General features: G+C 41.3%; 1 protein-coding gene across 1 annotated transcript in view; it reads left to right on the top strand.

Moving 5' to 3' along the window:
- The first annotated feature begins 6,854 nt into the window (after positions 1-6,854).
- pcsk2 (proprotein convertase subtilisin/kexin type 2) overlaps positions 6,855-18,513 on the top strand; it is a 78,038-nt gene continuing 66,379 nt past the window's right edge. The window contains exon 1 of the mRNA XM_072267078.1: positions 6,855-7,140. Coding sequence (XP_072123179.1) covers positions 6,955-7,140 — 186 coding nt within the window. The 5' untranslated portion in view covers positions 6,855-6,954. The remainder of the gene's footprint in view (positions 7,141-18,513) is intronic.

Genomic DNA, 18,513 nt, shown 5'->3' with positions numbered 1-18,513 from the left:
AATTCAAGCAGTGGTGGATACCTCACCTTAGGATATAGGTGCAGTCACATGTTATGAGTGATGGAAGTGAACATCCCATAGCTTTTGCATCATGTGTCCTTACCACTGCAGAGAAAAATTACGCACAGATTGACAGGGAGGCCTTGAGTCTGCTTTGGGTTGTAAAATGTTTCAACCTGTATTTGTATGGGAGAGAGTTTACCCTCATTATTGATTATCAACCACTACAGTCCATTTTCAATCTACAGAAGGGAGTTCCACTAACAGCAGCAGCACGAATGCAGAGATGGGCTCTGTTTCTTGGAGGACACAATGACATGATCAAAATCAAGAGGAGCACTAATCATGGAAATGCTGATGGATTTTCCAGTTAACCCTTTGAAAAGGAAATACCAGAAAAACTTACGAAAGGTAACACCTGAAAAACTTACAAAAGAGGACACTCCTTTTGACATATTCTCCATAATGCAAATTGAAAGTCTCCCTATTATAACAGAGATGAAGCAAAGGGAAAGTAGAAAGGACCCCGCACTGTCTTAGATCAACATGGCAACCCAAAAAGGCTGGAATGTGCAGCGGAACTTGTATTTTCCCCATTTTTACCTGTGCCAAAATGAAATTGCTGACTGCCAGTCATCTCGGCTTGGTCAAAATGAAAGCGTTGGCTCAAAGCTTTGTCTGGTGGCCTGGTATAGATCAGCAGACTCAGTATATAAGATGACTAGAGAGCAATGCCTTAAATATTTGGGTTGAAATGCATTCTATATTGAGTTGGAATTTATGGAACGGAAGGGCCTGTTACACGCTGTTTCTCTAAATAAAATAAAATAAATTCTATTAACTATCCAGTATGTTTAGTTTCTCACAGAGTATTGGTGATTTTTTTTTCATGGAACTTGTAGTAATTAGGGAGGTAAACCAAAGCATCATACTTGATACACAATTAGAAACCTGTAGTAACAGTGCAACTGATAACTGACCTCTTCAGTCAATCAGCTTAAGGATTCGTTATTGCCCCCACCAACCCCAATCCCAGCTCATCTCCCATTCTTTATTTGAAATAAAATAAGACCAGGACCATGTGGTAGCACGCTTGCCTCTAGATCAGAAGGTTGTTATTTTTCAAGACCAAAAGAAGGTCAATTTGACATTCTGGTGTGTTGCTCAGAGTGTTGTTCGAGATCATAGCTCTTAGATTATGCAATAAATCAAAAAGCCAAAGTCAAGGATGAATCTTTGATATTGCAACGTCGGGAGCTCAGCAGCTAATCTGTGCATAGCAAACCTTCCACGTAAAGCCAAGTGATGCAAATAATTTACTTTGCTCGTTTAAGTTGAAGAATTAACTTTGACAATTACAAAGTGGAGAAAACTGTGTTCCTCTCTGGTGACTCAAGCAGATACATTTCCAAGAGCAGAACTCTCCCCAGCTTTAATAATATGACTTTCAATTTTACAACTACCATTGGAAGGTTTATATTCATGTCAGGAAACTCGTCCTGTAACTTACATTCAGTGACCACTTTATGAGGCACAGGAATGGAACCTGGTGTGGTCTTCTGTTGCTGCAGCCCACACAAGATTCAACATGTTGTGCATTCAGAGATGTTCTTCTGCACACCACTGTTGTAACATGTGGTTATCTGTGTTACTGTCACATTCCTGTCAGCTTGTCAGTCTGCCCATTCTCCTCTGACCTCTCTCTTTAAAAGGCATTTTCACCCACAGAACTGCCACTCACTAGATGTGTTTTGTTTTTCACATCATCCTCTGTAAACTCTAGAGGCTGTTGTGCACAAAAACCCCAGGAGATTAGCATTTTCTGAGATACTCAAACCATCCCATCTGGCACTAACAACCATTCCACAGTCAAAGTTACTTCAATCACATTCTTCCTCATTCTGATGTTTGGTCCGAATAACAACTGAACCCTTTGACCATGTCTGCATGCTTTTATGCATTGGGTTGCTGCCAGATGTTTGGCTGATTAGATATTTACATTAATGAGCAGGTGTACCCTATTAAGTGGTCAGTTACTGTAACTAAGCTACTGTATTCTCCTCAAAATGCATAATTCAACAAAAAGAGGCACAAGACAAACTACAGATGGTGATAATCTGAAGCAATACATAAAATGCTGGAAAAAGTCAGTTGGTCACACAGTCTTTATCAATATTTCAGGTTGAGACCCTCATTGGAACTGGAAAGAAAGCGGGGAGAAAGCCAGTATGAAGGGGTAAGGAGTAGAGGTGGAGTCAGAGTATGGAGTGATAGTTTATCCTGGTGAGAATAGAATGATAGGCAGGTCAGGGAGGGGGAGTATGAGAAATCTGTAAGAAGCTGAGTGGTGATAGGTGGAAGTGTCAAAGGGCTGAAAAAGGTGGAATTTGATAGGAGAGGGCAGAGGCCTAATCAATTAAGGTGAGGAGGGGAACCGGGGGAGGAATGTGTGGGTGATGGGCAAATCAAGTGGATAGGGGAGAGGAAAGAGGAGTGATAGTGCCAGTGGTAAAAGGGAAAACAGGGGGGGGGGCAGAGTAGTGGTTACTGGAAGTTAGAGAAAGTTTGGAGACTAGCAAGGCGGTATATGAGGTGCCATCCCTCTAGTCTGCTTCTGGCCTCAAAGTGACATTAGAAGAGGCAATGGATAGACATGTTGTTGTGGGAACAACTATTGTAGTTGCCCTTTCTACTGTGAATGTCTGCAAGAAAATGAATCTCAAGGAGGTGTATGGTGGCATTTACTACATACTTAGATAATAAATTTACTTTGAATTTTGAACCATGAATGGCTGGCCTTCAGGTGATCCTAGCTGTTATGGTGTCCGATGCAACAATTCTTTATCATGTCAAGGTTGTAATTGTATTTTTAAATTTAAAGTGCCCAGACATATTCTGTCGTCCTGCATTCCAACCTGAAATTAAAAAAATCAGTGACTCCAGTGGTAAGTAATGTTACCAGATCTTCTATCACCCTGCCCAAGAGCAAGTAAAATATTTATCATTACATTATATGTTAAAATAGAGTTGCTAATAAAATTGAACCTCTACAAAAATATAAAAGGATTGAAAATTAGTAGTGAAAATTCTCAATAGGTCCATTTTCAATTTGGACTTCCTATTAGATATTACTTTTGATGCAAGACCCAAACTCTTCATTTACATTATCAGTTTAACACCAGTGAAGTTAAGAAACAATAAAATAATTAGCGCACCCACAAATACTTTGAAAGAAATCAAGTGTAAACATGGAGATGTCAGAAAACTGCATGTCTGCTTGGAAAAAATAAGAGCCATTCTAGGTTTTCCAATTTTACCCACACATTGTGACACCACGCATATCACATTCAAAAAAATTCTGCCCACTGAGAATTTTAGTTTTGATAAGTGGCAAATTTTGCAACTTTTGATTAATATGACCATTAATTGGGCATTTTGCCATAACATTTTGGCAGATGATTGGAAATCAGGGAGGAGGGACATAAAGGCACACATGCTAGATTTTGTCATTTGTCCTGAGTAGCTTCTACTGCTGTTTGTGCTGGTATGATGTGAGCATCCTTAGTTGCTGAATTAGTGCCATAAAGTGATCTGTAGAACTGCACTCAGAGGAAGATGAGCTGCAGCTGGAGGACAAAACCATCCAGCCAGTCAATTTGAGAAAGCATATTTGGGCCAGGCTGACTGACTGAGGAATGTTTATACACGGTAACTGAGATCTAAGTTCGAGATTTGTGGACTATTAATAGTTTGGTTGATTTAAGAGTAGTTTAAGTGCTAGCATCCATAAGACACAATCTTGTTAAAGTTATTTTATTGAAGTTATTAGAGCCCTTCTGTTATAGTCTTTCACTGAGGTGGATACTTGGATATTTGGATCATAGTTGGTCTTGATGGATGCTATGATTAGGTCACATGTTTTCAGTTTGGATATTGGCATTCATAGAAACATAGAAAACCTACAGCACAATACAGGCCCTTCGGCCCGCAAAGCTGTGCCAAACATGTCCTTACCTTAGAAATTACCAAGGCTTACCCATAGCCCTCTATTTTTCTGAGCTCCATGTACCTATCCAGGAGTCTCTTAAAAGACACTATTGTATCCGCCTCCACCACTGTCCCTGGCAGCCCATTGCAAGCACTCACCACTCTGCATAAAAAACTTAACCCCTGACATCTCTGTACCTACTTCCAAGTACCTTAAAACTGTGCCCTCTTGTGCTAGCCATTTCAGCCTTGGGTAAAAGCCTCTGACTATCAATGCCTCTTATCATCTTATACACCTCTGTCAGGTCACCTCTCATCCTCCGTCGCTCCAAGGAGAAAAAGCCAAGTTCACTCAACCTATTCTCATAAAGCATTCTCCCCAATCCAGGCAACATCCTTGTAAATCTTCGCTGCATCATTTCTATGGCTTCCACGTCCATGAGGCAACCAGAACTAAGTACAGTACTCCAAGTGGGAGGGCCCTATATAGCTGCAACATTACCTCTCGGCTGCTAAACTCAATCCCACGACTGATGAAGGCCAGTGACACGACTGATGAAGGCCAGTGACACGACTGATGAAGGCCAGTGACACGACTGTTGAAGGCCAATGACACAACTGATGAAGGCCAATGACACGACTGATGAAGGCCAATGACATGGTTGATGAAGGCCAGTGACATGGTCGATGAAGGCCAATGACACGGTTGATGAAGGCCAATGACACGACTGATGGCCAATGACACGATCGATGAAGGCCAATGACACGGTCGATGAAGGCCAATGACACGACTGATGAAGGCCAATGACACGGTCGATGAAGGCCAATGACACGGTCGATGAAGGCCAATGACACGACTGATGAAGGCCAATGACACGGATGAAAGCCAATGACACGGTCGATGAAGGCCAATGACACAGTCGATGAAGGCCAATGACACGAATGATGAAGGCCAATGACACGGTCGATGAAGGCCAATGACACGACTGATGAAGGCCAAGGACACAGTCAATGAAGGCCAGTGACACGAATGATGAAGGCCAATGACACGGTCGATGAAGGCCAATGACACGGTCGATGAAGGCCAATGACACGGTTGATGAAGGCCAATACACCGTATGCCATTTGGGTGTCTGTAGATCTGCATTCTACTCCTTGAATTTTGATGATGCCTTCAGTCCATAAATTCATTGTTAGATTTGTTAGCTTCATGAAATTTGGTTTTCAGGTTATTCTCATCAAATCAACCTCAGTATTTTCTGTTAGAAAAATCAAGAGATTCCTACTTGATTTCTGGTTGATCCAGCTCTGTGCTTCCTGTTGATTAGGAATTGTGTGGTTGGCTGTAAAACATAGACTGAGCAGAATTTCCTTTTTGAAGTCATTGACTCTTTTGAAATTGAACTTGCTGCAGTGACATTTGTGTGTTGATCTGACTGCTCGGGATGTCAGATTAATGAAGATGATGGAGGTGATGTGGCAGTGTTAGCTTCCACAGTGGTATGAGTAAAGCAGGCAGCTTTGCATTTCCTTTCTAGGATGATCATGTAGTCTAACAAATATCAATGGCTTGACCTTGGAACTTATACTTTTGTCTCTGGTGAAACAAGGTGTTGGGTATGACAGGATCTTGCTCACCAGGAGGGGTACTTGCTTGGGTTTACTTCTCACCACCAACTGTGCTTTTTCAAATGTTTATAATCTTCCCCATCCAATATTTCACTTTACCTCCAACAAGCTCCTCACTGGCATAGAGTTATCTACCGAACGCACAGGGAACTGTTCAACCTTCACCATGCCCACTTCAGAATCAAGATGACTTGAGCATTTAAGATCCATGATCATAGTGGAATGCTTCATATACCTTGTACTCAACTCTCCATGAGGATGTACACCTTCAGTGCTGCAAGCACACCTTCAGCCACCTGCTGAGGAGTGTGACTGGGGGCGAAAGCTGAAAGCTCAGTACCAGGTGGACAATGCCATCAAGTGACAGCCAACATCACACCCCTTTCTGCTTCGGAAATGCCTTACAACAGGCACCTCATAGCTCAGGAGAGGTAACACTGACACAGCCTACACTGGTTCTTTCAAATTCACTGGCAAAATGGGCAAACCAGTATCAGAATGCTCTCAGGGGCTCTAATACTTAGAAGCAAGGTTCTAATCAAGCTCAGACCGCTTCTGCGGATAGGCAGAGTCATCTGCAGTCCCAGCACCAAGCTCCCAGTCTGGCACTCAACACCTCGAGCTCTCTGACGGCAAGAGGCTAACTGGAGAACAGAAAGCAAACTTCTTCAGGAGGCTTCTACAGCGTTTCATCATCAAATGTCATCAATTCCCACTCAAGCTGGCAGGCACGGCCGTCCACCTGTGACAGAGACTGCAGATTCCCCAAAATACTCTGCCGTCACCTCAGAAGCCACAGACTTGTAGGAAGGGCAGACCGCCCTCCATCCCAGCAACCCGATAAAACGAGAAGTTTGCAGTTCGGATACACCCTTTCCCCACTCCACAATGGGCTGCAAGGGGCTTCGCGCCATTATGATGCCCAGTAATATTTAACATGATCTTTTTGGACAACTATTTTACCGTGTTGTGGAACGATATAAACCATGCATGTTTTTCCCTCCCTGAAATGCGTTCATGACCTTACCTCCCTGTAGTCCCACCTCCCCCTCGCTTTGAGTTGCTGGGTAATATTCTGAATGTTTAATCGCTTTGACGCGGCTGCGACGTGATCCAGTGAGAAAGCTCGGTGATTTCTTCATGAATTATAGATCAACCGGTAAAAATGCGGGCTCCTTTTAACCACCACACACAGAAGGGTTAGGCTGTCTCCTGAACTACATAGCTCCGTACTCCGCCCGGATTCAATAAGTGCAGTGAGTGGCTTGGCTAACGTTTGTGTTTCATTCCTTGCTTCCTTCGTTGCCCTAACAGCCCAGTGCTTTTTACACGGAAGAGATGCAGCGGGAGTATGCCAAGGATGGGGTCACGTTTGTCCTTATTTTGCTCACTGCGATCATATTTGCAACGTCGGCGATCCACCCGAAGCTTTACACCAACCACTTCTTGGTTGAGTTGCACCGAGGCGGAGACGATATAGCCCGGCGAGTTGCTGCAGATACCGGCTTCACTGCTGTGAGAAAGGTAGGATCAGAGCTCTACTGTCAATAAAAAGCACAACGTGCGTCTTGTTAGATGTAGCTGTGACCCTGGCTCATTTATCCGAAGGTATTTTGTCTGCTCGTTCTATTTTAAACCCGAACAAAACCGTTGATCGTTTTGTTAATTAGGAGAGAAGTACAGGAATTATTTCCGACCCGAACTCGATCCCACCCTGCTTAAGGTGCTCGGGCAGAGCCGGTGGTGCCAAAGTCGCAGCCTTTCGGTCAATTCTTACTCTGAAGGGAACCCGATATTGGCGGCTGAAGAAAGTTTTATATCATAGCTTCCCAAACGGCTTCTCGATGACCGGCTCGGCATTTCAAGGCGAACTGCAGAAGAGCTCACGCATTGATTATCACTCAACATGAGAGAACCCCATCAATATTCCCTAGGTGTCAGGCTTTCAGTGTCTCGATAAGAGCACACCCGCACACCCCCATCCAAAAAAAAAATCACTCGGCGCTGAGGCGCTGACTTACATTGGCGTTCCTTGCTCATTAATTTACCAACAAACTGTCAGTGGTTAAATATCCTTCCAGGTTTACTAACCGATGCTGCGATAGTCCTTTACTCTGAGTCCCCATCAGATGTAATGTGAAATGCGCTCACCCATTTATCACGGCCCATGTATGATTTTGTGAAATGAGCCCAGATTTACGTACGCGAGAGAATAGGAACACTCGGAGCATCTGTATAAAATGAACCATATGAGTCGAGGTCTTGTGGCAGATTTTCAAACCAGCTGATACGGGTCATGGCCGGGGGTTGCTTCGATCAATGCTACAGCAGCAAGGACCACCTCCGCCCACTCCACCACCCCCAGACCATCTCCAAGCAGCTGCTCTTTCTTTGATGTTATGAAACAGCAATGTGACATAAACGTTTAAGTATCAGAAATAATTCACAATGCAGGGCAGTTAAATATTTTAGCGGGCGGACTACCGCAAAGCCGACGCCGCAGTGTGACTCCGCTGACACAGATATTTGCCAGGGTCGTACCGAATTGAGCACCCGTCATTTTTTTTAGCCGAAAAGCCGATTGCTGTTGGCGTGTTATGCTCACTGCCAATACAGCTCCGACAATGTATCCAGCGTCAACATACTCTAGCAAGGGCGACAGAATCCGTGTTGGAGGAAGAGGGTGTGTTGTATCCAACACTCAAGCGAAGGGTTGTGTTGGGAAATAGACTCTTTCAGAGTCTAGATCTGGCAGTGCATTTGGTCTCATTTTGCATTCTCCATGGTGCTGAATCTGTAATTCCTGGTTTTCTACAGCCCCTAGCAGATGGAACTTGCATTCTGTACAGAGTGTACATATTGCCACTGCTGATAGAAACATGCCATTTGTCAGCAAAAGGTTAACTTTGCAGGATGTCCATCTCTCTTCTTTTGCCATTGATTTTCTGTCTTCCTCGTCTTGGCATTCCAGTCCAAGCAGAAGAGTTGCCTGTAAGTAAAGACACGGTGGGACGTGACCAGTTTCAAAGTCAGTCTCCTCGACCTGGGGCTTGCAATGCCAGTGAATATTACGGGGTGGTGGTGGTAGATTTACATCTAGCCCCAGTTTCTGATGGGAAATGTAACACTGCACTGTCTATAATCACCTCACTGCCGTATTGGTGCAGATTTCTTTATCATGTAGTCTGTCCTTACCGGCATTTGATAAAGTTACAGTGACCATCAGAGTCTACTCCCGCTTTGTAAACTTCAGCTGCATTTGAATTCTTCTCGACTTCTGTGCCTAAGTTTGCTTTTCAATAACACTTTAAAATACAAGTTCTATTCATGTTTTTAAGTGACATGTTCTCAATGTTATTGAAACATTAACTTTTGTCTTTTGTGCACACTTTAAGGCTTCTCTACATTTGTGTTCTTTTGGGAGTGGTATTTAACCCAACAGTTTATGAGAACTACTCAAGGGCAGGGTATTTCTGTGTGAACTCAAAGCTCGACGGTCTGACAACACCTTTTGCCATTTGTGCCTGTTGTAGTAGGAGGGTACCTTTTCACACAGCCGGATACTAGGAACAGTTAAAATCGCGGAGGAAGAAAGGCATCTCAGGGGCTGAAATTTATTTTAGCGCTGAACAGCGTTTTTCCTTTTAATGCCGTCAATGCATCCCCCTTTCATTCGTTTCAGTGAAATAGGGAGAGAGCAACCGCTTCTATACTGGATACTGTAGTGTAGGGTCAAGGATAGGTGACTGTCCTATGTATATGGTAGGGGAAAAAGTAAGAATGTGAAATTCTATGCCATAAGGAATAATCAATGCATGTGGCATACATTAATTTGTGGCTATATTAGATAAGAACATAAGAATGAAAGGAAGGTGATGTTGTAACAGTGGGAGAGGGGTCCTATGGAAACACAATACTAACACAAACCTGTTGGTCTGAACGTCCTACGTTTGTCCTGCGGATTATATGTAATTCTGTTTTTTTTTACTTAAGATCACGTGAATTGCCATTCTTTATTTTGTTCTATATGTTGATTGGAATTGAATAGTTCTTGAAAGAATTCTATAATCAATCAAATATCAGGACATACCATGTGCATTTAAAAATTGTAGTTCCAAATCAAAATCAATAAAAAGTTTTTTTCTATTTCTCGGAAGTCCTTAGATTTTTCCACTTTAAATGGAGAAACAGGAAGTGGTGTATCCCGTGACTGTGTACAGTATCCCATAAAATCTGTCTCAAATATTTTGAGATCCAAGTTACATTTCTGAGTTGTATTTTTGTTAGTGATCATCGTGAGTCTCGATGCAATACTACAGTTTATACTCAGCGATATTTCAGCATGCAACAACATTTCTGTTCATTTTTATTTGCGTTTCCTGTGGTTTAATTGTTGAACTAACGCAGCCTTCGGTGAATCAATGCTTAGCTGTTGATTTAATTAGCAAATGAAGCATGAAATGGACTTTGCATCGGATATTATTTATTTCACTGTATGGTAGTACAAATTCTCAAACGGGTTGGAGTCGGCAAGTATGGCACATAATGGTAAAGTGCTGACTATTGTCTACTAATCTCACCCAAAGTCACTTTCTGATAAAACTATCTTGGTTTGTGGGCCACAAATTATTGAATATAAGACAAAATAATTATCTTTTAAATTTTTGTTAAAAATAGAATAATCTTAAAACAATATTACTATAGTAGGTGTAAAATGAAATATTTAAGACATGGGAGACAATTAATCCTCTGTAGTCTCTACCAGCTCTCAAAGCAATCCCATCAATTCCATTCCTCTATTTGTTATAATCTATAGTCTCTCACATGCCCATCAATTGACCCATAATTCTGCCACCTACATCGGGGATAATTTACAATGGCCAATTAACTCGTCAGCAAGCTTAACTTCGGAATGTGGGCGGAATCTGGAGTGTCTACAGATAGTCATGCAATTAGACTAAGAACGTGAGAACCCAAAATAGCTGACACCCATAATTACAGTTGAACCTGGGCTGCTGAATCTGTGCAGCTGCAACACTAACTGTCCAGCCACTGAGCCACAGCTAAGTATCAAGATGTGAAAATACCTACTTAGGTAACCCAATATAATGAACAAACCAAAGTGCTACTTATAAATGGAATTGCATTATTCTTGCTTAGCTCTATGCAAATCAATGCTTTCTATTTTCTTAATGAATAAATTCTATTTTCATAGAATCCCAACATTTCCATACTATGATGATCAAGTCTAAACTCACTCCAATCTACTGTGATATACAGTATCTAGATTTTGCAATGAGATTTAATGCTCAGTAACTACATCAAGAGCAGCCAGGCTCTGATTAAAAAAAGCTCCCAGATGGCGGAACTGTTTCATGTGATCATTTTATTTAGAATTTATTTATTCATTTTGAAATGCAACACGGAACAGTCCCACGAGCCGCACCACCCAGCAACACACCTGTTTAGTATTAGCCTAATCACAGGACAATTTACAATGACTGATTAATCTCCTAAACTGTAGGTCTGTAGTCTGTTGGAGGAAATGAGAGCACCCAGAGGAAACCCACATGTTCACAGGGAAAATATACAATCTCCTTATAGATGGAGCAGGAATTGAACTCCAAACTCCAGAACACCCAGAGCTGTAATAGCACCATGCTAACTACCACACTAATGTGAATTTTGGAAGGTGTAAGTCGAGAACACCCATCTAAAAGGTTCAAAGTTCATTTATTTTCAAAGAATGTATGCAGTATTCAACCTGAGATTCCTCTTCCCACAGACAGCTATGAAACAAGAAAACAATGGAACTGTTCAAAGAAAGACATCAACAACCGCCCCCCCCCCACCTCCACCACCAACACATTAAACAAAACAAATTGTGTAAACCGGCAAAAAAAAGTGAAAAACACTGAATGTAAATACCAACCCACAAAAGTCATCGAAAGAGTTCAGGCATAAAGTACATGAAATAATTTAGCTAGCAGAGAAATCTATTTAAGTATTTGAATAAACAGTTCTAGTCAGAAATATGTAATATGATAACAATGTTGCAACTTTTTGTAATAAAATTAATGCTTTGCATATTATCTAGATATATTTTACACATTTACTAAAAACCAGCATGAACAGGCATGTATGTTTTATGTGTTACTTTGTGGATTTCCAAATTTGATTACAATTTTTAAAAAAGCAGGTTTATGATGAAAAATAATCTTTTAAGGGAGAATTATATATAGCCAACTTGTATTGACATGGCTTTTGTACTTCAAAAAGATTAATTGGATTGCAATTTATTCTTTACTGCTTTATCTTTGTTCAGTGGAATATAAAAATATATCATAAATATGGCATGTTCCAGCAGAGTAGCTAAACCACTATGTTTTAAAAAGCTATCAGCAGCTATTTTTGAATTGAAGCTTCTTGATCCACAAAAATAAGATTGGGATCTAAATGTTTTGTTTTACTTTAATTTTTTTCCCCTAACACCACTGTGACTGACTGTATGGTTCATTTCTGTCGGTCATTCCTGTTTTGAAATGTATTCCACAATTGCTGGCTTATAGTTATTAGCCATTTTATTGACCTTGTCTTATTCGCAGAAATGATGTTCTGTTCTGCATGTGTACAATGTTAGAGGTATGAAAACTGCCCCACAGATGCACAATATTCAGCAATGCTGGAATTATTTATCCAGCCAGACAGTGTCCGTTTAGACAACAAACAAGCTAATGAACCAGAATATGCTGCTGTAATAATGGGAGGTAGTCAGTCTTTGCAGTTATTTTTGTGTACTATTGGAAATAACACACTCTTTCATGTATATAAAAAAAACTGGAAGGTGCTGTCACTGGTGGCTTGCTCCTTCATGGGCTACAGTGCAAAGGACTTTTCAGATATAATGATCATGGAGTCAGTGATTTAACAATCAATATCCCGCTTTTTCTCTGCCATAAAAATCATAGAATACAATTAAACTGGAGATTGGATCTTAACTATGTTCCAAGTCATAATTACTGTTCAACATCCTCTCTGGCTCTGAAAATGTAATTTAAACAATTCCTGTATTTTAATTGCCAATATGGTGTTTGTGACATTCTTCAATTGGATTGGCTTAGTGAGCCCATTTAATGACCACAGACAGATACCAGTAGATTCAGTGTGATGCCAGAACGTGAGGAATTAATGCTCAGGAGACTGCTGAATCTCTGTGGGCAGCAGTTTTCAAATCAGTAGTGAGCACAATCTGTTTGCTTATGACCTTGAAATCAAAGCCCTTACTTCATATTGGGTCATTAGTGACACACAGCACACCAACCGAATCTTCTGAATTGCTATGTAAGAGTTGTAAACAAAACATATAATTGTTGCTGATTATATATTCAATATTGTACAATTAAAAAGCAGACCATGATATCAGCACTTGCAGCAAAAGAAACTGCAGATATTGGATTTCCAAAATTAAACACAGAAAATGTTGGGAGAATTTCAGCAGGATAGTTAGCATCCAAATATAATCAATGTTTCAGGGTAGTGAGATAGATCAGAGAAAAGCAATTTGTGCATGTTAAATGATTTTATCCCCTCCCATCGTCTTGTTACTGAATTGCTTATAGATGCTTCTGAAAGGCAACCTGAAAAAATGTATTAGATCATGCAGACAAAAAGTCAAGATGGTGCTGGAGATACATGGTGATGTTTTGCGGACAGCTCACAAACTTTCTACATATACTTCTGAAGTACTATCATTGCAATCTGCAGCCTGTCATTTCCCTTTAAGAAACCTGTTTTGAACCATCTAAACAAAGTAGTGATTTTGTACTCTATATTATTTATTTATTCATTATTTGTTTTTTCTTTTTGTGTACTTACAACTCGTTTGGTTGTCTATTATATGCTGTGCTTCCGATGCAGCCTCCTCTACACTGGTGAGACTCAATGCATGTAAATGGAGGAAAATGTTGATGAGCTCCTTCGCTCCATCCGCTAAAAGCAGAATTTCCCTGTGGCCAACCATTTTAATTCCCATCTCTATTCACGTTTCGACATGGTCCATGGCTTCTTTTGCCATGAGGAGGCCACTCTCAAGGCGGAGGAATAAAACATCATATTCCATCTAGGGAGTCTCCAAACTGTTGGCATGAACATGGATTTTTTCTTCCTGTAATTTTTTTCCCTCCCCTTTCCCTCTTCTTCTATTCGCCTCTCTGGCCTCTTACCGCTTTTCCTCACCTGTCTATCAGTTCCCCCTGGTCCCCTCCTTCATCCCTTTCTCCCATGGTCCATTCTCCTCTTCCATTAGATTCCTTTTTCTCCAGCTCTTTACCTTTCCTACCCTCCAGGCTTCACCTATCACCTTGCAGCTAGTCCTCCTCCCCTCCACCAACATTTTTATTTTGGTGTCTTCCCCCTTCCTTTCCAGTCTTGTAGAAAGCTTTCAGCCTGAATCATTAACTATTTAATCATTTCCATAGATGCTGCCTGACCTACTGAGTTCCCCCAGCTTGTTTTTGTGTTTAGTTAATCATACAGTAGACTTTTTTGTGTTTCTTTGCATTTACTGTGAATGCCCACAAAAAGAATCTCAGGGTAGTATATTGTGGTATATACTTTGAACGCAAAGCAAATATGCAAATATTTAAAAAATTTTTCAATTCATTTTAGTTACTTACAATGTCAAGTTTAGACATAATCTACATGGGATCAGGATTAAGCCATTCAGCCTCTCATGAGAGTTTTGGCACTCAGTTGAATCAAACTGTAATTCACCAGCTTTGCCTTATTATCACTTAATCATTAAAAGAAAATCCATCGTTGTCTTTAATATTTCAACTTGTCCAGCACATCCAATCTTTTGGGCAAGATTTACATTACAATTTGTGCAAAATTGTGTTTTCTGTTTTTAATCCAAAATGATCTAAATCTCACTTTAAGATTTTGCTGCTCCTTTCAGGATTCCCTCACCAATGAAAAAAAATTATTTCCCTACATCAGTATTGGCAAATTACTCCATCATTGTAATAACTCAGTTAGATCACTGAGGCCTTCCGAAGCCAAGGAACACAGCTATACAATATTACACTTTAGGTCCTACAACCATACAGATAAATTTATGCAGTTCCCTTCCAAGATCAGAATATTTTTCCCGGGATTTGATATTCAACACCGAATATAAATTCTTCAAATGGGCTTGAGTCAAAGCTCTGTAAAACTTGATGCATAAGACCATAAGGCATAGGAGCAAAATTAGGCCATCTGGCTCATTGAGTCTGCTCCACCATTAAATCATGGCTGATCCTTTTTTTCCCTCCTCCTCAACCCCAGTTCCTGGCCTTCTCCCCGTACCCTTTGATGCCGTGTCCAATCAAGAACCCATCAATCTCTGCCTTAAATACACCCAACAACCTGACCTCCACAGTTGCATGTGGCACAAATTCCACAAATTCCCCACCCTTTGGCTAAAGAATCAGTTTCTTACTTTGGAATTCTAAATCCCTGAAGATGAAAATCTCATTAGCCAGTGTCAGGATTATTTTTCATACAATGTACTTGTTTCTTAATGTTCTGTTTTTTTGGTGACAGTTTGTTCTTTCTACCTACATTTCAAAACTTTCCTTGTCTTAGCATTTGCCCATATGAACTCCTTCTGCTGTAATGTTGTCACTCTCTAACACATCTACCTTCCTTTAAATGTTTTCAATCCTATTATAGAAATGGAAAATGCTGGAAATCCGCAGCAGGGCAGGTAGTATCTGTGGAAACAGTTAACATTTTGGGTCCAAGAGCTTTCATCCGAAGAGAGAAAACAAGTTGATTGTAGCTGTAGGAAGAGGCACCAGAGGATGGATAGATATTTAATAATCCTCTGAATGACTTTGTCTCAGATTAAAGATTTCAAGAACCTGCCCACATTTGATGATAAGTTGTCAGGTCCTTCATTATCAGGCATCTGAAATAGAGGATTCACATTTGCAGTTGTTGAATCAAGAAAGTATAATGCCTGAACCCAGAAATTTTTAAAACTGCCAATTAAATCACTTGCATTTTCTTCACACATTTTCTTTACTAACCATCCAATGATAACTATCAGATCCTGGAAATTTTTCTAACTAAATCCTATTAGTTTTCACAATTATATTTTTATTTTAAACCCTTCACTTAACATTTTACATTTTCTTGCAGTATTAGTATATTGTCTGTTTCTAGTGGAAAAACAGTACATTTTAACAGTAACACACATAAAAGTTGCTATGTGTTTTTATGTGTGTTGCTTGAAATTCCAGCATCTGCAGATTTCCTCGTGTTTACCTTTTAACAGTGTTCTTTTTTAACCACCCACTCTGGATTCCTCTCTAATGGTCTTCAGTCTCTCTACCACTCTTTTTCCTATTTAATAATTTCTTCTGATATTTCTGATTGCTGTTATTTTATTTTGGATCCACTTTTTGTACCACTGGATTTTGGGTATTTGTTAAGTGTTTATGCCCTATTTTTTGCCTTTGTGTAAACCACTTTTTTCTTGATCTTTACCATCTCATCCTTCATTTGTTGGCCAGGATTAGCATAACTTGTCATGGTCCGGATCGGGGTCCCTTTAAATTTAGCTTGTTTATGTTACGATCCGGACCGTTGATTCCCTGTTTTCCCGTGTCCCTCGACTTTGGTGATTAGAGGCAATTAACACTCGGCTGAACTGGTAGTTCATAGTCTCCGGCTTTCAGCCGTTCGGTGCGGGAGTGTTTGCAAAGTCACCAAAGTACGGCATGCCGATGTTATCTGGCCGGAGGAAGCCTAGTCTCTGCCCGAAACGAGTGCCGGTAATTCGCCTTTCCTCACCGGAGCAACCTTGTCAAGTTACCCAGCCAAAGTGAGCCTGCAAAGTTTCCTTACCAAGGTGGGTCCATCAGTTAACCCGCCGGAGGGAATCAAGAACTGCTGTCTACTGTTCCCGGGCCGAGTCGAGAGCTCGCCACTACCCGGAGGTTCCAAGTCAAGTCCTGGCTCCGGCGGCATTCAAGTACCATGTCAAGTCCTGGCTCCAGGCGGCGTTCAAGTACCATGTCAAGTCCTGGCCCTGGTGGCGTTCAAGTACCATGTCAAGTCCTGGCCCTGGCGGCGTTCAAGTACCATGTCAAGTCCTGGCCCTGGTGGCGTTCAAGTACCATGTCAAGTCCTGGTCCTGGCAGCGTTCAAGTACCATGTCAAGTCCTGGCCCTGGCAGTCTGTGATTCCTGTCCTACCCCCTTGTCTGAATCCCTTCTCTGCCCCTCTCACCTCTAGCCCTTGTCTGCAGCCCCCACCTGCACTTCGGTCTAGTTCCATCACCGGAGCTAGATAGGTACTGTCTGGTGTTCATTTGTGTTGGTTTTGCCTCGTTTTGTCCTCGCCTCCGTGGGGTAAGTCTGGCCGTCTTACCGTTGCCCAGCGAAGAGTCGTGTCTTGTCTTGTCTTGTCCTCGCCTCCGTGGGGTAAGTCAGGCCGTCTTGCTGTTGCCCTGCGGGGGGTCATGTCTTGTCGTGTCTTGTCCTCGCCTCCGTGGGGTAGGTCAGGCCATCTTGCTGTTACCCCGCGGGGGGTCATGTTCTGTCTTGTCTTGTCCTCGCCTCCGTGGGGTAAGTCAGGCCGTCTTGCCTTTGCTCCACGGAGGGTCATGAGTCCTGGCTCTCTGTTCTGTGTGCGAGTCCCGGCCCTATGTCCTGTACCCAAGGAGGGGTCCCGACTCTGTGTTCTGTGTACGTGTCCATAGTTCCATGTACCTGCTCTCCCTAGACCAATGCTCTGTGTTTCCATGTTCCTCCTCTCCCTAGCCCATGTCACGTCCATGCCTGGTTCTGGGATCCGAGCCCAAGGCAAGACCCAGGTACTGGGTCCTTGCCCAGTCTCGGGTTCGGAGTCCATACCCTAGCCTCTTCATGTCTCCTCTAGTTCTGGGAGCCGATTCCGAGTCCAAGCCCAGACCCTTGGTCCCAGCCTAGTCATAGTCCTGAGTCCTTTTCCTGTTCGCTACTCCTGCTCCTGCCTAGCTCTCCTGATATCAAACAATAAACTAAATTTAATTAACCTCACAAGATGTGTCTTGCATTTGGGTTCACCCTTGCTCCCAATTTCCCCACCGATGTGACATAACTACTTCAAGGTTATGTGCTGGTTTGCCATTATACTAAATAAATCTTAGAATATATACTTCTATTGTATTGTTTGTTTATTAATAATTCTGTTCCCCGTAGTTCTGTCAATTGTATCCCTTCAGTTTATTTTACTTAAATTTAGATGTTTTATTCAAAACTATTATTAGATTTAAGCATCAAGTTAATGGAAGTATGATTCTTATTAGTAAGACCTAATTAATACTGGCTGATTGTTTATTTAAAGGAATGGAGGTGAAAAGGATGGGAAAGCAGAAGGGATGAATTGGTTATGGTTAGAATTGGTTTTGTAAGGTCAGAAGAGATTCCCCTGTTCCTTGTAACTCTACCAAATGCTAAAATGATCAGTCACAAGTTACAAGAAACAGTTCATGTGATCAATCAATAAAGAACTGATAGGAAGGGATGAATGGCCTGTTTAATATTGTAATTTATGAATGATCTCATGTAACATGGAAGGATTTTCAAACATTAGGATTAGCTGGACTGCTAGTGTTATAAGAAATTACTTGTTTTATCTACTAGCTAGACATCCACAACTTTTGGGAATCACAAATATTAGAGTTTTAAAGCAATTTATTTTGAAAATGCTCACAGTTTTTCGACTCTTAATTTAGCAATTTTAATCACTAATGTGAAGTTTCCTGAAGTTCTGATGCAAGTATTCTTGATGACAATGAACATCTCTATTTCAAGGATCAAAATGTAGTCAAATACTTTCAATGCTTTCCAATAGCCTAATTTAAAA

This window comes from Mobula birostris, chromosome 8 (assembly GCF_030028105.1).
Source record: "Mobula birostris isolate sMobBir1 chromosome 8, sMobBir1.hap1, whole genome shotgun sequence".
Taxonomy (NCBI): Eukaryota; Metazoa; Chordata; class Chondrichthyes; order Myliobatiformes; family Myliobatidae; genus Mobula; species Mobula birostris.
Note: the sequence above shows the minus strand (reverse complement) of the source record. Positions and strands in the feature narration are given on the sequence as shown.